Source organism: Mobula hypostoma, chromosome 1 (genome assembly GCF_963921235.1).
Source record: "Mobula hypostoma chromosome 1, sMobHyp1.1, whole genome shotgun sequence".
Lineage (NCBI taxonomy): Eukaryota > Metazoa > Chordata > Chondrichthyes > Myliobatiformes > Myliobatidae > Mobula > Mobula hypostoma.
In genome coordinates this window covers 206396471-206420177 of record NC_086097.1, presented here as the reverse complement: position 1 = coordinate 206420177, position 23707 = coordinate 206396471, and the positions used below count along the sequence as shown (strand labels likewise).

Here is a 23707-nt window from a genome sequence, read left to right as displayed (position 1 = left end):
GTACCTTTTTGACTCTGCACTTGTATTAATGCTTGGTGCCTGCTTGTCCCTTATTTGCTCTCTGTTGTTGCAGTAGTGATATCAAATGTGTTGTGTACTACGATTGCCGTTACCAATGTATGCGTGATGGGCTTCAAATGTTCGATGGGTGCTTGTGATCCATAGTTATATTTCATGGCTGACGTACTCAACAGCATTCACCAATCCATCCCACAAACCAATTAAGACACAAAAGACTGCAGATGCTGGAATCTGGAGTAACAATCTGCTGGGGGAATTCAACAAATTGAGCAGTGCTTTAGGTCAGAATCTTGCATCAGGTCTTAATGCAGGATTTTCACCCAAAACTTTGACAATTTCTTTCTTCCCACAAATGCTGCTCGACCTGCTGAGTTTGTTAATCCTCCAACTCAATTCAGTCTCAGAATACATAAAACATTTTCATAAAGCTGAATTTAAAGACCATCAGTTCTTCATTTTTATCCATCTACCATTAGAACTTTTGTTCTGTTAATTCTTCACTTATAACACTTATAACCTCAATGTTAATATGACATCTCAAATTCTCTAGCCATCTCAAGGAAAATAACATACATATACAGTATGTCAATTTCTCTTTTCACTTCAACAACCTATAACATTCTAAAAAACCTATTTTGTCCATATGTCCTGGGAGTTAATTGGGAGAATTTGGAAGAAACTTCAAAAAGAATGCTAAAGTAATTTGAATTATGTCGTGAGCATGTATGCACACCAAATAATTGGCAGAAAGGTTTTGTAAAAGTTTCTAACTCAGATCTACAATGCTACAGTTTCAACATGATGTCATTGAAATCCAGTTAAATCAGGACTTTGGTTGTGGTTTCACAGGAGGAATTGCAGAGAATTCTGAAATCAACATGTATTTAATATACAGATCATTTAACTTAAATTCCACTTCAATTCTGGAACTAATTTATGTTCACCATCATTTCATTAACAAATTGGCACCTATGTCTTCAGTTAAGTGTGCTTTTCAATGTTCTGAAACTGTAAATGACATGTTAAAGCCCATCTTACTGTTGCAGGTATTGCTGATCTGACATTATGTTCATGCTTGCGTTTTGTAGTTGCCCTACACCAGGATGTGATGGTAGTGGCCACGTAACTGGAAATTATGCATCACATCGCAGGTACGTGAAAACACTTATCTTCATATTCACCACCCATGAAAGATATCGAGTTAATAGAGTAAAACCCCCTGCTACCTAAACAGGTTTTATCATAATAGCATTGTTATATATTGACTTTTACCCTGTATTTGGTTTATTAAAATGATAGGATTCACTAATTTGCACTGTAATCCTTTCACCTATATAAGTGTGTTAGGTTTGGTAATCAGTTGGCTGTGCTCAAGTTGCAAATGGAGGTTCCCATCTGCAAGGAAGCAAAAATAGTCTTATACTTGCAGTATCGAGTCTTAAACTCCTGCAAATGTCCGCAAGTTCATTTGTATTTCCTAGAACTTATGTAAAGTTACTGCATATTTTTGTTTCAGTTTTAAGAAAGTGAACATGCTCATATTTATTGGGCAGGAGTGCAGTTCAGATATGCTTGTATACAGTATATGTGGTTCTAAGCTGTGGTACTGATGAACAAAGTGCAAGTTTACAACTTGCTTTCTCTTGTTTTCTGCTGCTACTGCTCTCAGTCAGTAGTGTGGTTAACTACAGCCTAAATTACGTTGCAAAAATATTACACAAATAAGCATAATTTCTCATTATGCAATCTGACGGCAACAGTATCAGTTAAAAGCAGAAACGTGGCCTGCAGTTGGTAGCTAAATTAAACACCCCTCCCTTGTAGCTGTGTATTTGTCCTTAAGATAACTAAACTGCTTGCTCTGCTCATTCAACTGAACACACTATATAGATATCTGGGAACCAGAGTGCCAGAGCAAATACTGGAGTGTTTGTGGGGAAAGATATTGTTAAGCCTACATACAAAGACAGGAATCAAAAGGTTGAGCGTGGTGGAACTAATGTTCTGAGTTGTATAGTGTATATTTCAATGTAAGTATTATAGGAAAGGCAGATAAGCTTAGGGCATGGATCAGCATGTAGATTTATGACACTGCAGCCATTGGTGAAACCTGATTGTGGGAGGAGGAGGGCTGGCAGCTCAATGTACCGGGGTTCCCTTATTTTAGATGTGATATAGCAAGAGGGATTAACGGGGGACGGGTGGCAACACCAATCAGGGAGAATGACATAGCAGTGCACAAGGCTGGAAAGCTCATCTACTGGGGCTATAAAGGAATCAAAAAGTGTGACCATGTTAATGGGATTCTATTATAAACCACAGTCAGTGGGATTGAGGAGCAAATTTGCAGAAAGATCGCAGATTGTTGCAAGAAATTGTTGGAAGAAAACATATGTTGTTACAATATGTGAATTTAACTTTACACATATTAACCGGGATTCCCATGTTGTAAAAGGGCTGGATGAGATAGAGTTTGTCAAATATGCTCTGGAAAGTTTCCTTAATGAATATACAGATGTCCCAACTACAGAGCTGTGATATGAGATCTCCTTTTAGGGAATAAGACAGTGCAGGTGACAGAAGTTTGTAGTGGGAACACTATGCATCTAGTAATCATACTGCCATTAATTTTAATATAATTATGGGGAAGGCTAAGTCTGGTCCTTGGGACGAGATTCAAAATTGGAGAAGGCCCAACTTTAATGATATCAGAAAAGATCCAACAAGTGTGGATTAGGGCAATTTGCTTTCTGACAAAGGTGTATTTGGTAAGTGGGGGGTCTTCAAAAGTGAAATTTTGAGAGTATAAAGTTTGTGTGTTCCTGTCAGAATAAAAAACAAGGGTAAAAAGATATAGGGAACTTTGGTTTTCAAGAGATATTGAAAAGAAGGAGGTGCATAGCAGATATAGATAGGAAGGAGCTGGCTTTTACCACAGGGGTTTTTTGAGACTAGAACTGGAAGTTATGGGTTAAAAGGCGAAATGTGAAATGTTTAAGGGAAAACTTTTTCACTCAGATGGTGGTGAGAGTGTGGAATGAGCTACCAACGGAAATAGTGGATGTGGGTCAATCTCAATAATTGAGAGAAATGAGAATAGGTACATGGATGGGAGGGGTATGAAGAGCTATGGTCTGGGTGCAGGTCGAGGGGACTAGGCAAATTAATAGTTCCGCATGGACTAGATGGGCCGAATGTCCATTGACGGTATGACTCTATGTAGCATGTTTGTGATTTTCAGTTTTTGTCTGAAGGGAAAAGTCAGATAGTGTTTTATTTTTATCCCCTCACATGATCCTATGACTCCATGATTATCAAAACAAAAGGTAAGGGCAGAAATCTGCTTTTTCTTATATCAAATGTGTATATTTAATATAGAAATCAATGGGATTTAAAATAACAGAATACAACTCATTGCTGCTTCAATTCATGCAGGTCTAGCCAAAGAACTGAAGACAAATGTCTCCCTCCAAAGTCTCATAATGATGACTCTAAGGCAAAGGCATTAACCCTGAGCTACTTCTAAGCAAACCGGACAAAAATATGAAGAAATCCAGGGTTCTTGATCTTATTGCCCCACTAGTAAAAAAAAGAAAAGCAGATGATATTCTTCTGATTATTTATTATGTGATATCTTTACATATATATTTGGTTATAGGAAAAGTAAAATTTATGTAGGATTGACAAACAGTACTGATTGTTCTGGTGAAAGTGGAACTGCCTAACTTCCAGTACCCACTCAGTAGCTACTTTCTCGGTACACCCGTACACCTGGTTTTAATACAGATATCTAATCAGCCAATTATGTGGCAGCATCTCAATGCATAAAAGTATGCAGAAATGTTCAAGAGGTTTAGATGTTGTTTAGAACAAACACCAAGATGGGGAAGAAATATGATCTAAACTGCTTGACTGTGTCTGCATGCTTTTATGCCATTCGGTAGAATGATTGTTGGTGCCAGATGGAGTGATTTGTGTCATTCAGAACCTGCTGATCTCCTGGATTTTCACGCATGGTCTCTAGAGTTTACTGTGAATGGAGCAAAAAAGCAAACAAAAAAAACCATCCAGTGAGCTGCAGTTCTGTGGGCAAAAAACACTCTGTCAATGAGAGAGGTCAGAGGAGAATGGCCAAATTGATTCAAGCTGAAAGGAGGGCAACAGAAACTCAAATAACTACACGTTCCAATAGTCATGAGCAGCAAAGCATCTCTAAATGCACAACATATTGAACTTTGAAGTAGATGGACTAAGCAGAAGAAGACCATGAACATACACTTATTCACCAATTTATTAGGTACAGGAGGTACCCAATAAAGTAGCCACTGATTGTTTTTAATATTGCAAATTTGCCCTTCCCCACAGCACAAAATTACATTACACTCAGAAATTTCAAAATGTATCTTTTTCCTTTGATTTAATATTTTAATTTTACTTTCTTTTAAAATTTAAACCTAAAATATTTAAGGAAGTTAAATAATGCTGTATATTCTTATGATATGCACTCTGTGGCAACTTTTTGATTGGATCTACTGTATAAAATTTATATATCCAATGAAATAAGGAAAACCTAATATCCAGTTATCTGATTGGATAGTGAGAATCTGAAAGCATGGTTCATTGGTGGCAGGTAAAAGTATTGTATTCCTCTATCATATATTTTTTCTTGTTTTTATATTTGTAGTAGTATAAGAGAGATAGAATAATTAAATATTTTCTTTCTCTTGCAGTGTATCTGGTTGTCCTTTGGCTGACAAAAGTCTCAAGAGTCTAATGGCAGCAAGCTCCCAGGAACTGAAGTATGCTCATTTGTATAAATTTCTGGTATTTTTCCATTACTATTTTCAATGGCAGTCTTGAATGATTGGAAGGCAGTATTCTTCAATCATTTGTAACCAAGAGTGTTTGAAGAATAATTCCTCTGCTCTGGACTTCACCAGAAGTTGAGCCATTTAGACTTAGATGGGACAACAATTCATTGGTTTTGTTCCCATCCTCTATGGAGGGAGAATATTAGCCAGGTTAGTACCTGGTTACTTGTGAGTGATGCTTTTGTTGTATGTGCTGCATCTGGAAAAATGATGGGATCAGATTCAGTTTCAGAATCTTCATTACCGATTTGCCTGGAGTTGTGCACAATGGAGACTTGTGAGCTTCGAACAGTATATCCCACTACAGGTTACTCATTTCAGGGGAACTGTTGATGAAATAAACTGCTCTATTGAGAATGTATTTTGTTATCCACATCAGTGGTATAAGAACATGTTACATTAAGAATCCGCAAGTGCCTGGTTGTCTACATTTCTGTACATTTAATATTTGTAACCTTGCCAAGATTTCTGGGAAGTTATGGTACAATGTAGAGTTAATTAATCACAGTGAAAGAAGACAAACGAGTGAAAATTAACCTAAGATCAGACTGTGCTTTTTTTATAACAGTAAACAAGAGTAGGAGGAGAAATTGTTCAAAGTATCCATCAGATTAGATGACATCAGTGAAACATGGACTGTAGGAGTAATGCTTTTGGTTGAAAACCTGTCACCAGAAACATGTCTCACTACGGATGCCGCTTGCTTTGTTGGTTCAGGTTGTGATATATCAGCTTACAACCTATCATAACTCAACAGGTAGCTGCATCAGATACCAATCAAACTTGCAGTCATAGATCTCTATGTGATTGGTGGAGTGGTATGAATTTTTCACATAAGTAGAAAAAAAGCTTTACATTACATTATGATATAATTTAGTTAACAATTAGCAACAAAGAAAATATCTTTCAGACTATGCCTAGACATTAGTTCTCTCTAATGTAAAACCTTTATTGAAAATCTAAGGAGGTATGTTTTCAAGATACGAATAATATTTTTGTGTTTAATAGTGATGCCATCTATGGTGACTGTATTCCTGGTTCTTACTATAATCGCCATTTCCAATTCCTCCATCCTGTAAAATAGCCTTAATTTTCAAGTCTAGTATTGCTGTTCCTAATTGGCAAAATATCGTAATGAAATAAAGTAAACACAGTTCCTTGAAACATCCTCATGCATTTTCTTCCACATTGCTTGCAGCGCTACCTAGAAAATTAATCACTAATTCCTGGAGTCCCCAGGACAATTTAGCAAGATTGCCAACTCTAGAGTTTGGCATTGAGGTGACAGCTGTGCAAAATGTACCAGAGCTGCAGGTTTCTTCAAGGCCAGCTGAAAGCAGGCTATGCAACAATTTACACTAATTTCTAATTTGGCTTCTCTTTGTTGAGGAAAAGTCCATATGATTGGAGGTTGTATAAGACATTGGTGAGGACAAATTTGGAGTATTGTGTACAGTTCTGGTCACCTAACTATAGGAAGGATATCAGTAAGATTGAAAGAGTGCAGAGAAGATTAACTAGGATGTTGCCAGGTGTTCAGGAGTTGAGTTACAGGGAAAGATTGAACAGGTTAGGACTTTATTCCTTGGAGCGTAGAAGAATGAGAGGAGATTTGACAGAGGTTTACAAAATTACGAGGAGCATGGAGTAAATGTGAATACGCGCTTTCCACTTAGATTAGGAGAGATAAATATGAGAGGGCATGGCTTTAGGGTGAAAGGGGAAAGGTTTAGGGGGAACATTAGGGGGAACTTCACTCAGAGAGTGGAACAAGCTGCTATCTGACATGGTAAATGTGGGCTCACTCTTAAGTTTTAAGAATAAATTGGACAGGTACATGGATGGGAGAGGTCTGGAGGGTTATGGACTGGAAGCAGGTCAATGGGACTAGCAGAATACTATTTTGGCACAGACTAGAGGGGACGAATGGCCTGTTTTCTGTGCTGTAGTGTTCTGTGGTTCTAAATGTGATTTGCCCACTATTGACGGTGGTTTGCTATGATTTTAGTAGTTCACCGGAAGATCCTTTGTTGTTAGATGGCAACCAACAAATTCACGAAAAATCAGATTAAGTGTATTGCACAGTACAGTTTTCTCAACATATTTTTCCTTTATTACATGAGGTGTCCAACGCCTGGTTGTGATGGCTCTGGCCACGTGACTGGAAACTATGCTTCACACAGAAGGTGAGTTTGGTAATAAGCTGAAAGAAACCAAGGTAGTAATTTAAAGGCCTGTTACTTCATTCTGAGTTTATGACCAATTTTATCTTCTAGCCTTTCTGGATGCCCAAGAGCTAAGAAAGGTGGAATTAAGCTAACACCCAGCAATGATGACAAAGAAGACTCAGAGTTAGTGAGGTAGGATGAAAGGCTACACACTGTTATTTAAAAATTCTTCCCCTAGGTAATGACTTTTTTTATACAGTATATAGTGATGTAAAATTTGTAAACTTTAGGCATTGCATAAATGATCTTGCTAGTTCATATTAATTCAGTGGACGTTCTTCCATTTGTGTCTGTAGGTTTTGAATGTTCATATAGTCTTACAGCATAGAAAGAGGCCATTAGACTAATCAAGCCTGGAATATAGCCTTCAGATCAACCCCCCACCCTTCCAATTCCTGAAATATTCCCCTGTGCTTTCCTCTCACATATAGCTTTTACTGACCCTCCGATCGTCCCACCTTAACTTCCACATCCATTAGGGCTAATTTACAGCAGCTAATTAATCTAACAAACAACACATCTTTGAGATTTGAGAGGAAATTGGAACACCTGGGGAAAAGCAACATTGACTACAGGGAGAAAAATTCAAGTTCCGCCTAGAGGGTTGCCTCCAACACCTGTCCTGACGGACTCAGCTGTGATAGGCCAGCCTTTTAATTTAACCTCTTGACATCCCAATCTGAAAATACAAGCAGCAAAGTGCAATTTCATCACCAAGGAATTCTATAGTCCCTTCAGAGCTGCTATCAAAGATGAAGATAGAGAATGAGGAGTGGTACCTTGTGTAGAAATGGAGGCCAATGTGGCTTTATGCTCCTGTATGATTGTGAAGCAGCAGACGGTTTTGGCTGTGACAGTATGGCATGGTAAGTCGAGCTGTGTTTGAGACAGATTTGGCAATGAATGAAATGAATGTGCCATGTGTTCTTGGCAGTCTAAAATTCAATTATATGTGATTATTTCTCTTGCACCTATTAGCAATACATACAAAGTGTTCCATGGCAACTTAACATTTAGTACAATGTTATTTAAACCATATCTATCACAAAAAGGAGAATGAGTTTCTGAACGTGACCTGACTATGTTGTTGAAGTGTTCATTGATAATATGGTTTACCACACTGTGTTTTTGTCTGTCTAAGGTGTCCAGTGATAGGTTGTGATGGGCAGGGTCACATATCTGGCAAATACTCATCACATCGGAGTGCATCAGGGTGCCCCTTAGCTGCAAAAAGACAAAAGGAGGCTTCATTGAATGGACCCCAATTTCCATGGAAATCTGGCAAAGCAGAAGGTACAACTTGCCCCACACCTGGCTGTGATGGATCTGGTCACATTAATGGCAGTTTTGTCACCCACAGAAGGTTAGTATAGGGGCATCCTTCTACTTGCCACTGTAATACAAATTCTCTAACATTATAACCATATTAGTAATGTAAGAACCCAGACTGAAGGATTTGTCCTGCACTTTACTATGCTGTACACTATCAGCTAAACTAACTGAGCCCAGCTCCTTCAACTTTCAAAAAATTGATTGTCGTTTATAATATTGTTACCAATGACCACATTTTTTTAAATAACACATTTTATTTGTTTAGCATCTAAGATATGTGTTAAAATACAGATCAAATGGAAAGAGGACAATGATAACAAGAGGTAAACTATTATAATCCAAAAGGAGATATGTTTTATGACTAATATTATTTTCTTGTGAATACATTGTATTCACATGTTAAATCCTTCATTTACCTTTATTAAATACTTATTTTAACCTGTTTGCTTAAATAAATTAGCCAAAAACATGGTCCATTTTAGATGAACTAAAATATACTTTTCTCCTTGAGTCCTGTTGAAAGGGCTCAGCATGAAAACCTCCACAGATGCTGCCTCATTTACTGAGTTACTCCAGCCCTTTTTGTGTGTTGCTCTGATTTTCCAGCATCTGCAGAATCTCTTATGTTTATAAATTTTCCTGACTTTTTCTTCATTCTGTAATAACAGAATAGAAATCACTGATGCTGATAATAGGTGAATCCTTAATGTGTTTCTATGACATTCTTACTGTATTTCAATCCATCAAGCCACAATAAAACGGAATATCGTCCAGTTGCATCAACCAATTTACATTTGTTTATCTGAATAGTAATTTCTAGCTTGAAGTCACTTTAAATGGATTTATATTTGGCATCATTGGCACCTTCTGATTAAAAAGCATGTGTGTTTTGTTGAAACCCCTGCTTGATTCAAAGTTACCTGTGTATCTGTACCTCAGGGCTCAGCACTTCAACAGACATTTTACACACCTTCTTTAAGTTGCTACCCCAAACTAAATTTGCTTCATGAAATATGGATAGAAAATGCTTATTCTTATCATATTTTTATATTTCCAGTTTGTCAGGTTGCCCCCGAGCTTCCCTAGCAATGAAGAGAAGCAAACTCTCGTGTGATGAAATGATGACCATCAAGCTCAGGGCAAGTAGCGGTAAGAACACAATCAAATGACATACAATAATACAATTCAAATCAGTTTGTTTATATTAGATTAATTCCTTCTTCATACTGTTTACATACATTGGGTCCTATTGCAATCTAGAACTTTAACAAATAAATTATCTCTGTTTTGCAACTTCCTGTGGGTAAATCCTGTGGGATAAAATTTGCTTATTGAATTTTGCTGCACTTTTATATTTTATTGAAAGTTATTATTAATTCTTGCCTCAATTGGCTTTGCCATCATATGGAGTCACGTAGCATGGAAATAAGCCTTTTGACCTACCTCATCTATGTCAACCATCAAACATCCATTTACACTAATTGTATACTTCTCCCATTTCAACCTCCCCACATTCCCATCAACTTCAAAGATTCAAAGTATATTTACTATCAAAGAATGTGTGCAGTGTACATCTGTAGAGATTTATCTTCCCCACAGACAGCCATGAAACAAAGAAAATCATCAAACCCTTACCACTCAATAAAAACAAATCGCTCAAATGGCAACAAAATAAAATGAGCAAAAAACACTGAATATAAAACACAAAACCAGAACAACCAGGCATATCCAGTTCATTACCTGCAAGCTACCCTGAACAAAGTCGCCCGAAATAACAGAAGCAAAAAAGGAGTGACCAGAAACCAGAAACACATCGTAACATGAACTATGGAGTCCAATCAAGTCAAGTCAAGTCACTTTTTATTGTCATTGCGACCATAACTGCTGGTACAGTACACAGTAAAAAGGAGACAACGTTTTTCGGGACCATGGTGCTATATGAAACAATACAAAGACTACTTATCCCAAATCCACAAACTTACCCCAAATTCTACTTTTTGTCACATATTCACAGGAATTACCTAACCACCCTGCACATATTCTGGGATGTGGAAGAAAATTGGAACAGCTGGTGAAGCCCACATGGTCACAAATAGAACATGCAAATTCCACACAGACGCTGAGCGATTGTATCATCCTTGATTCTTTACGCTGTTTTCCTCCCCCATAATACGGTGTTGGGTAATAAGACCATAAGAAATGAGAGTAGAATTAGGCCATTCAGCCCATCAAGTCTGAACTGCCATTCCATCATGGCTGATACTGGATCCCACTCAACCCCATACACCTGCCTTCTCGCCATAACTTTTGATGCCCTGACTGATCAGGAAACGATCAATTTTCGCTTTAAATATAGCCTTGGCCTCCACAGCTGTATATGGCAGTGCATTCCATAGATTCACTACTCTTCTCCTTACTTCTGTTCTAAAGGGTCACCCTTCAGTTTTAAGGCTGTGCCCTCCAGAACGGGTACTCCCACCATAGGAAACATCCTCTCCACATCCACCCTATTTAGTCCTTTCAACACTCGGTGGACTTTAATGAGATCCCCACACATTCTTCTAAATTACAGTGAGTAGAAGCCCAAAGCTGCCAAACACTCCTCATATGTTAACCCCTTCATTCCTAGAATCATCCTCGTGAACTTCCTCTGGACTCTTTCCAAAGACAACACATTCTTTCTGAGATATGGCACCCAAAACTGTTGACAATATCCCAAGTACGGCCTGACTAGTATCTTTAAAAGCCTCAGCATTATCTCCTTTTTTTATATTCTATTCCTATTGAAATGAATGCCAACATTGCATTTGCCTTCTTTACCACAGACTCTAACCTTTTGAGAGTCTTGCACAAGGACTCCTAAGTCCTTTTGCACCTCTGATGTTTGAATTTTCTCCATTTAGATAATAGTCTGCATTTTTGCACCTTTTCCATCTGCCACTTTTTTGCCCATTCTTCCAATCTGTCTAAGTCCTTCTGCAATCGCATTGTTTCCTCAGCAGTACCTACCCCTCCACCTATCTTCGTATCATCTGTAAACTTTGCCACGAAGCCATCAATTCTGTTGTCTAAATCATTGACAAACAATGTGAAAAGTAATAGTCCCAATACTGACCCCTGAGGAAAATCACTAATCACTGGCAGCCAACCAGAAAGGGCCCCTTTTATTCCCACTCACTGCCTCCTGCCTGTCAGCCATTTCTCTATCGAGCCAGTATATTTCCTGTAATATCATGGTATTTTATCTTGTTAAGCAGCCTCATGTGTGGCACCTTATCAAATGCCTTCAGAAAATCCAAGTAAAAGGCATTCACTGCCTCTCCTTTGTCCACGCTGCTTGTTACTTCCTCGAAGAACTCTAACAGATTTTTCAGGCAAGATTGAAACCAAGTTGACTTTGACTGATTTTATCATTAATGTCCAGTATCCCGAAACCTCATCCTTAATAATGGACTCCAACACTTTCCCAGCTACTGAGGGTAGGCAAACTGATCTATAATTTCTTTTCTTTTCCATTCCTCCCTTCATAAAGTGTGGAGTGAAATTTGCAATTTTCCGGTCCTAAGGAACTATGCCAGAATCAAGTGATTTTTGAAAGAGCATAACCAATTCAGCTGCTATCTTTTCAGCAACCTTGCTCAGGACTCCGGGATGTAGTCCATCTGGTCCAGGTGACTTATCCACCTGAAGACCTTTTAGTATGCCTAGCATTTTTCCCTTTGTAACAACAATGGCACTCACTCCTGCTCCCTGATGCTCACAGACCTCTGGCACACAGCTAGAGTCTTCCACAGTGAAGACAGATGCAGAGTATTGATTAAGTTCATCCACCTTTTCATTGTCCCCTATTACCGCCTCACCAGCATGATTTTCCAGTGGTCCAATATCAACTCTCACCTCCCTTTTAGTCTTTACATAACTGAAAATCTTTTAGTACCCTGCTTTACATTATTGCCCTCATATTTCATCTTTTCCCTTCCTATGGCTTTTTCAGTTGCTTTTTGTTAGATTTTAAAAACTTCCCAATCATCCAATTTCCCACTCACTTTTGCAACATTTTATGCTCTTTCCTTGGCTTTTCTGCTGTCTGTTACCTCCCTTGTCAGCCACAGTTGCCTATCCTGGTCATTTGAGAACAACTTCTTCAGTGGGAGATATCTATTCTGCGCCTTGTGAACTATTCCCAGTAACATCAGCTACCTCTGGTCTGTTGTCATCTCCGTCGGTATCTCCCTCCAATCCACCTGGGCAAGCTCCTCTCTCTGCCTCTGTAATTCCCTTTATTCCATTGTGATACTAATACATCTAACTTATGCTTCTCCATAAGACCATAAGACCATAAGACCAAGGAGCAGAAGTCGGCCATTCGGCCCATCAAGTCTGCTCCGCCATTTTATCATGAGCTGATCCATTCTCCTATTTAGTCCCACTCCCCTGCCTTCTCACCATAACCTTTGATGCCCTGGCTACTCAGATACGTATCAATCTCTGCCTTAAATACACCCAATGACTTGGCCTCCACTGCTGCCCGTGGCAACAAATTCCATAGATTCACCACCCTCTGACTAAAAAAATGTCTTCGCATTTCTATTCTGAATGGGCACCCTTCAATCCTTAAGTCATGCCCTCTTGTACTAGACTCCCCCATCATGGGAAACAACTTTGCCACATCCACTCTGTCCATGCCTTTCAACATTCGAAATGTTTCTATGAGGTCTCCCCTCATTCTTCTAAACTCCAAGGAATACAGTCCAAGAGCGGACAATCGTTCCTCATATGTTAACCCTCTCATTCCCGGAATCATTCTAGTGAATCTTCTCTGTACCCTCTCCAACATCAGCACATCCTTTCTTAAATAAGGAGACCAAAACTGCCCACAGTACTCCAAGTGAGGTCTCACCAGCGCCTTATAGAGCCTCAACATCACATCCCTGCTCCTAGACTCTATTCCTTGAGAAATGAATGCCAACATTGCATTCGCCTTCTTCACTACTGACTCAACCTGGAGGTTAACCTTAAGGGTATCCTGTACGAGGACTCCCAAGTCCCGCTGCATCTCCGAACTTTGAATTCTCTCCCCATTTAAATAATAGTCAGCCCGTTTATTTTTTTCTGCCAAAGTGCATAACTATACACTTTCCAACTTTCTCTGCTCATTCTTCCAATCTATCCAAGTCTCTCTGCAGACTCTGTTTCCTCAGCACAACCGGCCCCTCCACCTATCTTCGTATCGTCAGCAAACTTAGCCACAAAGCCATCTATTCCATAATCCAAATCGTTGATGTACAATGTAAAAAGAAGCGGCCCCAACACTGACCACTGTGGAACACCACTGGTAACCGGCAGCCAACCAGAATAGGATCCCTTTATTCCAACTCTCTGTTTCCTGCCAATCAGCCAACGCTCTATCCACGTATGTAACTTTCCTGTAATTCCATGGGCTCTTATCTTGTTAAGTAGCCTCATGTGTGGCACCTTGTCAAAGGCCCTCTGAAAATCCAAATTTACAACATCCACTACATCTCCCTTGTCTAGCCTACTGGTAATTTCCTTAAAAAATTGTAACAGGTTTGTCAGGCAGGATTTTCCTTTAAGGAATCCATGCTGAGTTCTGCCTATCTTGTCATATAGAAACCATAGAAACTACAGCAGAGAAACAGGCCTTTTGGCCCTTCTTGGCTGTGCCGAACCATTTTCTGCCTAGTCCCACTGACCTGCACACGGACCATATCCCTCCATACACCTCCCATCCATGTATCTGTCCAATTTATTTTTAAATGTTAAAAAAGAACCCGCATTTACCACCTCGTCTGGCAGCTCATTCCATACTCCCACCACTCTCTGTGTGAAGAAGCCCCCTCTAATATTCCCTTTAAACTTTTCCCCCCTCACCCTTAACCCATGTCCTCTGGTTTTTTTCTCCCCTTGACTCAGTGGAAAAAGCCTCCAGGTACTCTGTAACCTCATCCTTGACAATCGACTCCAACAACTTCCCAACCACCGATGTCAAGCTAACAGGTCTATAATTTCCTTTTTGCTTCCTTGCCCCCTTCTTAAATAGCGGAGTGACATCTTCAATCTTTCAGTCCTCTGGAACCATGCCAGAATCTATCGACTTTTGAAAGATCATCGCTAATGCCTCCGCAATCTCACAGCTACTTTCTTCAGAACACGAGGGTGCATTCCATCTGGTCCGGGAGATTTATCTACCTTTAGACTATTCAGCATCCTGAGTACTTTCTCTGTCGTAATTGTGACTGTGCACACTTCTCTTCCCTGCCACCCTTGTGTGTCCGGTATACTGCTGAAGTCTTCCTCAGTGAAGACTGATGCAATATACTCGTTCAGTTCCTCTGCCATCTCCTTATCTCCCATTACAATTTCTCCAGCATCATTTTCTATCAGTCCTATATCTACTCACACCTGTCTTTTACCCTTTATATACTTGAAAAAGCTTTTAGTATTCTCTTTGATATTATTTGCTAGCTTCCTTTCATAGTTAATCTTTTCCCTCTTAATGACCTTCTTGGCTTCCTTTTATAAGGTTTTAAAAACTTCCCAATCCTCTGTCTTCCCACTAATTTGCTTCCTTGTATGCCCTCTCCTTTGCTTTAACTTTGGCTTTGACTTCTCTTGTCAACCACGGTTGCATCCTTTTTCCACTTGAAAATTTCTTCTTTTTTGGAATATACCTGTCTTGCACCTTCCTCATTTCTCGCATAAACTCCAGCCACTGCTGCTCTGCCCTCTTTCCTGCCAGTGTCCCTTTCCAGTCAACTTTGGCCAGTTCCTCTGTCATGCCACTGTAATTTCCTTTACTCCGCTGAAATACCGACACATCAGATTTCGGCTTCTCTTTTTCAAATTTCACAGTGAACTCAATCATGTTATGATCACTGTCTCCTAAAGGTTCCTTCACCTCAATCTCTCTAAATCACCTCCGATTCATTACACAATACCCAATCCAGTACAGCAGATCTCCTAGTGGGCTCAACAACAAGCTGTTCTAAAAAGCCATCTCGCAGACATTCTACAAATTCTCTCTCTTGAGATCCAGTGCTGACCTAATTTTCCCAATCCACTCGCATGTTAAAATCCCCCACAATTATCATAACACTGCCCTTCTGACAAGCCTTTTCTATTACCATTTGTAATTTGTAGTCCACATCCATGCAGCTGTTTGGAGGCCTATAAATAACTGCCATCAGGGTCCTTTTACCCCGCTATTTCTTAGCTCAACCCTTAAAGATTCTGCACCTTCCAATCCTATATCACCTCTTTCTAATGATTTAATATCATTTCTTACCAATAAAGCCACGCTTCCCCCTCTGCTTACCTTCTTATCCTTCCGATACACCATGTATCCTTGGATGTTCAGCTCCCAGAGACATGCATCCTTTAGCCAGGTCTCAGTGATGGCCACAATATCATACCTGCCAATCTGTAGCTGTACGACAAGGTCATCCACCTTATTCCTTATGCTGCGTGCATTTAAGTATAACACCTTAAGACCAGTATTTGATACTTCTCGCTTTGATTTCACTGCAAATTTATTGCACTGCAACTCATCCCAATGGCTACAAATTTGCCCCATCACCTGCCTGTCTTTCCTGACATCTTTACTGCTCACTATCTTAGATTTATTTCTGTTTTCCCCTTCCTCCGCTCTGTCATTCCGGTTCCCATCCCCCTGCCAAATTAGTTTAAACCCTCCCTAACAGCTCTATTAAACTTTCCCGCCAGGATTTTGGTCCCCTTCGGGTTCAGGTGTAACCTGTCCTTTTTGAACAGGTTATACTTCCCCCAGAAGTGATCCCAATTATCCAAGAATCTGAAGCCCTGCCCCCTACACCAGTCTCTCAGTCATGCATTCATCTGCCTGATCCTACTATTCTTGCCCTCGCTAGCACGTGGCACAGGTAGCAATCCCGAGATTACTACCCTGGAGGTCCTGCTTCTCAGCTTCTTTCCTAACTCCTGGAAATCTCTCTTCAGGACCTCCTCCTTTGTCCTATCTATGTCATTGGTACGAACGTGTACCAAGACAACTGGCTGCTCACCCTCCCCCTTCAGAATATTCAGGACGTGATCGGAGACATCCCGTACCCTGGCACCTGGGAAGCAACACACCATGCGGGTATCTCTGTTAGGCTCACAGAATCTCCTGTCTGTTCTCCTGACTATGGAATCCCCTACGACTACTGCATTTATCTTCTCCCTCCTTCTCTCCTGCACAACAGCGCCAGGCTCAGTGCCAGAGACCCGGTCACTGTGGGCATCCCTGTCAGGTCATCCCCCTCAACAGCATCCAGAACAAGATATTTGTTGCTGAGGGGGACAGCCACAGGTGTGCTCTCCACTATCTGGGCATTTCCCTTCCCTCTCTTGACAGTGACCCAGTTTTCTGACCCCTGTAGCCTAGGGATGACTACCTCCCTGTAGCTCCTCTGTCACCTCTTCACTTTCCCTGATACGCAGTAGGTCATCAAGCTGCAGCTCCAGATCCCTAACACGATCTCTGAGAAGCTACAACTCGGTGCACCTGGCGCAGATGTGGCCATCAGGAAGGCTGGAGGTCTCCCAGGATTCCCACATCTGACACCCTGAACAAAGCAGTAGCCCTGCAGGCATGCTATCTAATTTTACAGGAATGAAACAGGAAAAATAAGTCTACTCACCCACTTACCTCACCAAACAGACGAACTTTTTAAACCGTTAGCTCATACCATTAGCTGTGTGAGCCCTGCTGTTCCTGTCTGTCCGGGCCGATTCACGGGGGGAGAATAAAAAGAGTTGGTGCTTCACTCTCGCCTCTTTCCATTTACCGCCAAAGCCCGTTGAAGCCAAAGCCCTACACTCTGCTCCCGCTCACTCCACTGCCCGTTGTATAGGGTGGTCTCCTTTTTAAACTCTCCGCACTGTCCTGTTGACATCACACGCCTGCACAGTCTCATCCTTCTCGCACTCGAAGAAGTTTTTTAAAAAACTGCCTTCCTTCAGAATTCGGCTCCCACGACGCTCTGTAGTCCCTATCAAATTGCAGTATGAATTCAATCGTATTATGATCACTGCCTCCTAAAGGTTCCTTTACATTAAGCTCCCTAGTAAGATCTGGGTTATTGCACAACATGCAATCTAAGATAACCTTTCCTAAAGTAGGCTCAAGCACAAGCTGCTCTAAAAAGCCATCTTGTAGTCATTCAAAAAATTCCCTCTCTTGTGATCCAACACCAACCTGATTTTCCCTACCTCCTTGAAAATTGATATCCCCAGTTACCATTGTGACACTACCCTTATTACATTCCCTTCCTGCTTTCTTTGCAATCTCAACCCCACAACTAGGCTATGACTCCCATAATGGTTTTTTCAGCTCTTGTAGTTTCTTAACTCCACCCACAAAGATTTGACCCTATGTCACCTCTTTCTAAAGATGTAATTCCATCTCTTACCAACAAAGCCACACCTCCACCTATGTCTTCCTACCTGTCCTTTCAATACAAAGTATATCCCTTGATATTAAGCTCCCAACTATGACTACAACACCATGCCAGAAAATCTCTAATTGCACCAGGAGTTCATCCACCTTATTCCAAATGCTAGGCACATTCAAATAACCTTCAGTTCTGCATTCTTCTCCCTTTTGAATTTTGTCTCTTTGGTACAATTTAACTCTTTGCACTGCCATCATTTGTACCCAATCATTAGCTTGTCCTTCCTCATACTTATATTACACCCATCACTACTTGTAAACCTGCTGGCTCATCCTCAGCTCCATCCTACTGGTTCCCATTCCTCTGCCATATGAGCTTAAACCACTCCTAACAGCTCTAGCAAACCAGCCTGCAAGGACATTTATTGCCCTCAGATTCAAGTGCAGCCCGTCCCCTTTGTACAGATTACACCTGCCCCAGATGAGGTCCCAATGATCCAGAAATCTGAATCCCTGTCTCCTGCTCCAATTCTTCAGCCATGCACTTATCTGCCCCCTCATTCTATTCCTACCCTTACTGCCACATGGCATGTTGCTGAAGTTTGTTGACCGAAAGCCTTAATACTTTGATTCAGAGGACTCCAACGATGACTTCTCTGCTAGATGGTACCTCTCTTTTATGAAGACTGAGTTTTTGAAGCTTCGCTCCAGACCTGTGTGGGAATGCTTCTACTGTGCCTGTGCTGTGGTCTGATCAAAACTGGCAGCTCTCTCAAGCTCCACTCTGGACCAGGGCGGGAACGCTTCTACCGCATCTGTGCTGCTGTCAATCAAAAAGTATTAGTGAGGGGAATCTATAAATGCAACAACAGATTTATTTATGAAGGTTTTTAAAGGAATTTTTTGAAATGTATTTGGAAAGCAATTTGACTTCGAGTGTCATCAAAGACCTAAGTTGCCTATCAGCAGTGGTAGGAAATAACAGACAGACTTCAGCATAGTCTCTGAGTGAAGAAGACAGGTCAGGGCTAGAGCTCCATTGCTTTGCTTTTTGTTTGATCTCATGGTTTTCAGTTTCCCTCCAGATTTTGAAATGCACAATCATGTTCTTATTGACATCAATAACGCTGTCCAAGAAAGGCACGTGTGCCTTAATTGAAATTATTGCCAAGTGTAAATTGCAGCATCCAGCAAACTGATTATGCAGTGATACATGAAGTGGTTGAACACGTTGAATATATTCAGATTAGACATTTCATGACATCAGTCCTCATGCAACATTGATTTTACATCAGTCAAGATGTTCTGTGGCAGTCCTGCTAACACAATATGTTAGTCACTCACAGGGAGTCTAGCATTTAAAAACAGCAAGAATATTACCCCTGCCAATCTCATTGTGTTTTCTGAAGAGGACCTTTGTTGACTTGTCCATTTGTGTGTGCTAAGGAGAGCCGGTATTGCACATATTCTTCACTTCTATTGCTGGAAACTTTTAATATTCCGAAGTCGTAAGAGGATGCAGTGAACAATATAAAGTTTCACTAGAGCTACAGTTGCCCCATCAAGAGAGAGGAATAAGAAGCTTAGAGTTCCGGACCTGCAGAATAGAGGAGTAGAGAAGGAAAGGAACTATGGGCCAGAGTGCCACAATGAGAGAAGAGAGAAAGTAAGAGAGAGGAGGAGACCTTAACATAAAGTTTCTCTAGGAAAATTTTCTCCACATCAAAGATAGAAGAGCAATAGTTGTGGACTTCTTTCTTCTCCAAGAGATCTGTAATCACACCTTCAGCTACAGTATATAGTAGGCTAATGCTCCCTTGTTCATGACAACCTAAAGTAATAAGAGTTGCGATAAATTTCTGTACCTCTAGCTTTCTCCAGGTTGCCGCTGGACACACAAGTTGCATCACGCTGATTATAGTCCACCATGTATAAGGGAGATAACGAATGCTCCGGGCTCAAGGAGAAAGCAGCAGGGAAAATGATTTTCTAAGAAATCAGGATTCCCAGAAACAAGGAACTATTGGCCTTAACTAAAAACCCTTAGGAATCCTGAGATACTCGAGAACTGAACAGGATATGTCTCCCTCAGTGATGATCATGGGCAGAACATAATGATGACCAACACCTAAAAACTCAGAGAACATTCATGATAATTGTCATAAAAGAATGGTCCATTCTGTATGTTTTTATTTTCTCAGCGAACAATCCAGCATTGAGAACAAACTGCACAATATACTTTTTTCAAAACCACCTGAAGCTGTCACTCAAGAAGTGAACATTAATAAGATGGGTTATGCTGCCTTTTACAGTGTCATTGAGTAGACTATTGCTACTCTTAAACAGCCTGAGTTATTCTTCTACTGCCTGGGTCACTCGGAAAGCACCCTGCACTGCAACATGGATTTAATCACTACTTGATAGATTCATCTGGAGCTGGCCATTCACTGAATTGTGTTCCATCAAAATACATTAAGAAAATAGAGTCAAAAGAGTCATAAATTTATTATGTATGTCTTCATTAGGTCAAAACATAAGCAGCTTAATCACCAAGGGCAATCACTTCACTTGGTGAAATACACATGCAGATTACGGGACCATCAAGCTACTATGCACATTCAGAGATTTCCACACAGTAAAATCTATAAGTTGCCTTACCAATAACAATTCATCCTTGGTCAAGAGTACTCATCGTATAAACACATTACATGGTAATAACTGTGCATTCAGAAGCAGAGGAGATCGCACAGCTGTTGTTTTATATAATGTGTTTAATGTGACTGAACAGGGATGAATTTCTAAATATTTTCCACAGTAATTGTACGCCATCTACAGGCACTGACCACATAGATAAATGTACTGCCTTTATTTTCTGTAGGAGCTGAAAACAATGAGGAGATCAATCATTTGGATGATGAAATTAAGGAGCTGAATGAATCAAATTTAAAAATGGAAGCAGATATGATAAAACTTCAGACACAGGTAAACATCAGCCAGTACATGAGCTGCATTTTGCAGGAACAATGGAAGTGTTTCATCTGAAGACATGGATATGCTATACTTCACTACATTTTCAGCCACCTTATGCAGTGCTTTGACAATGATTGCCTTCTTTTAATGCCTGACTTTTATTTTTTCAGTTATGTTTCCACAGTGTTGACTAAATAATACAGCTTTATGGTTTAGCTGGTACTCACATTAACATAGTCAACGTCTAGTTCTGTAGTTTACCAACTGAAAAATTCTTAGTGCTACGTTGTCAATAATAAATCAAAGCTGTATTTCTGTGAAATTTGTAAAGCGCCCATTATGTAATTAAAGAAAAATTATTTCTAAATTTTAGATTACTTCCATGGAGAGCAATTTGAAAACAATTGAGGAGGAGAATAAACTAATTGAGCAGCACAATGAGAGTTTGTTAAAGGAATTAGCTGGTCTGAGTCAGGCCCTTATTAACAGCCTCGCTGACATCCAACTCCCACAAATGGTAAGCTATCAAATAAGTAACTGAAACTAAAACATTTCTGCACAGCAAAATTATTATGAATATGTGAGTATTTCTGACCCCTTAAATCAATTTTCTAATGGATACACTTTGTAATGTCTTTGAAGCATTTCAAACAAGTTAGAGTACACATCCCCCATTAGTATTTCCCTGCAGTGATTTTTAAAAAGTACACAAGTAAAACTAAAATAAATGACAGTTCTCACCTATACTTATGACTGTTGAATGGTACTGACAGAATAGAATTAAGCAAGTAACTTGCTATTTTAAGGCTTTAGTTATATTGAGAATGTTCAGAATGAAGAGGCATATCTGGGACCACTAATGAATGAAGCACAAAGGCAATGGGCCCTGAAGCCACATTTACTCATTTTGGTGGAATTCCTTCTAAGAATAACTATGCCCCAAGTGGGAAGTGAATGACACTTTAGACGCACCTGGTACCCCTAACTAAAATCATGGGAAAAGAAACATTTATTTCATTGTTCCCCCCTCCACTGCCATCCCCACTTAACTATCAAAAACACTAAGATATAGCTATATTGTTGAGCAGGAGTTTCCATAAGCCCCAGGAAATTCAATCAGTGAACATTATATCAAGTTTGAAGTTTATGCAGAACAGAACAAATTTGTGGCATAACATTTGTGGCTGAGTGGCAGGGTGGAGATACATTTCTACCAAAGGAAGTGCAAGGTGCACCTTCCCTCCACAAGCCTGCAGGTCACTCTTGGGCAAGACGTAGCACCAACTTAGTCCCCTGATCAGGGACACGTGAAGCCATGGGAACGGGTGGTGGCTGGTCGTATGAGCAGTTGATGCATATCAAAAGTCCTGGTTATGTGACTGCTGACACCAGATACACAATCTCTGAAGACTATTGATAATGGCTGGGGTCAACCATCTAGTAAAAACACTGCCCAGAAGAAGGCAATGGCAAACCACTTCTGTAGAAAAATTTGCCAGGAACAATCACGGTCATAGGACCATGATTACCAATGTCATGCAACACAGCATATAATGGTGATGGTGACAAACATTTGTGGAAACTTCCTTTTATTCCTAACGTTTTTTACTTCTTTTCTCACATTTGATATGGTTAGCATTAAAGTAGGCACCAGAATTAAAAGAGCTGCCACAAAGATTCAGCTATCGGGGCGGACTTCCCCTTCTTTTTTGTGTTGCTTGCCATCAAGCTTCACTTCAAGAGATTTTGTGGGACACATAGGCTATCAGTCAGGCTGAGCAGCCTGTCTCATTAAGTATCACTCATGGGACAGGAAGGAAGCAACTATTTAGCCATATTACAAAAAAGTTCTGGAAAGCACAAAATAAAGCTTTCAATTTGTGCAAATGATATACTGTAAATAGAAGCTGAAATATCATGAGAAAAGTTGTTTTAAAAAATTATGTTCACTTATATACATTATAATTTGAGATGCTCAACCAAGATTAGTTTCTTAGTGCTAAAGATTTGTATAAGTATTAATTATGGCTCAGTACAGTACTGAAAGTTTCAGTGCACCTTATGAAACAACTTTCTAGCACTTTCAAGGATTTTTACTATGAGGATAGCTTAAAAACACCTTTTTTGTCAAATCAATTTGTTACTTTGGAGAAAACTGCAAACCTCTGTAGCATGTGAAGAAACTGTGAGACATTGAAGCATTTTTTAGGATTTTTATGTAAAACGCACTCCCAAAGTTGCAGTCGGTTTCACATGTGGTGATAGTGAATTCTGCAATTATTGTAACCACAAAATCCAGGTCATAGTATTGGCTGGTTATATTAATCAATTGTTTGGCAAATCAATAGGTGCAAATAATGTACAGGATCATATTGCATAAGTGCGGTTAATTTAGAACAGATAATCTGTTCGGGTGATATTTTATTGTCAGTTTTAACCACCAGTAACCAACCAGAAATGAAGCAAATAACTAAATTAACCAAAAAATCACTACATAAAGCAATTTAAATCCCTATTTGATAGGGATTGATATTAATATTTTATTATAGCATACTTGCAGTCTCTCCCATAATTAAGTATTAAAGTGTTGTGCAACATTAGATATTTCATGCATCATTTTTGATTGCTTAAAAACACATGAACCATAAATCTTATTTTATCTTTTAATGGTAAATAGTATGTATCATCTGCCATTTTACATCACTAGTAATATTACTACGAAGGTAGATGATCAAGATTTTCCATGAAACTAATGGCATTTATCGTTTTGAAGAATAACATTGCCTTTGAGTAAATGTCATCAACTTTAGGATTTCATTGTATATATGGAAAAACCAAAATTGCAGTCAACCACT

At 39.8% G+C, this 23707-nt stretch overlaps 1 protein-coding gene across 1 annotated transcript in view; it reads left to right on the top strand.

Annotated features, from left to right (window-relative positions):
• Positions 1-23707, top strand: part of st18 (ST18 C2H2C-type zinc finger transcription factor) — a 139156-nt gene that overhangs the window by 101127 nt on the left and 14322 nt on the right. Inside the window, exons 12-19 of the mRNA XM_063041769.1 lie at positions 1110-1172; positions 4752-4820; positions 7016-7078; positions 7169-7252; positions 8262-8483; positions 9510-9601; positions 20761-20864; positions 21226-21369. Of these exons, the coding sequence (XP_062897839.1) occupies positions 1110-1172; positions 4752-4820; positions 7016-7078; positions 7169-7252; positions 8262-8483; positions 9510-9601; positions 20761-20864; positions 21226-21369 (841 nt within the window). The remainder of the gene's footprint in view (positions 1-1109; positions 1173-4751; positions 4821-7015; positions 7079-7168; positions 7253-8261; positions 8484-9509; positions 9602-20760; positions 20865-21225; positions 21370-23707) is intronic.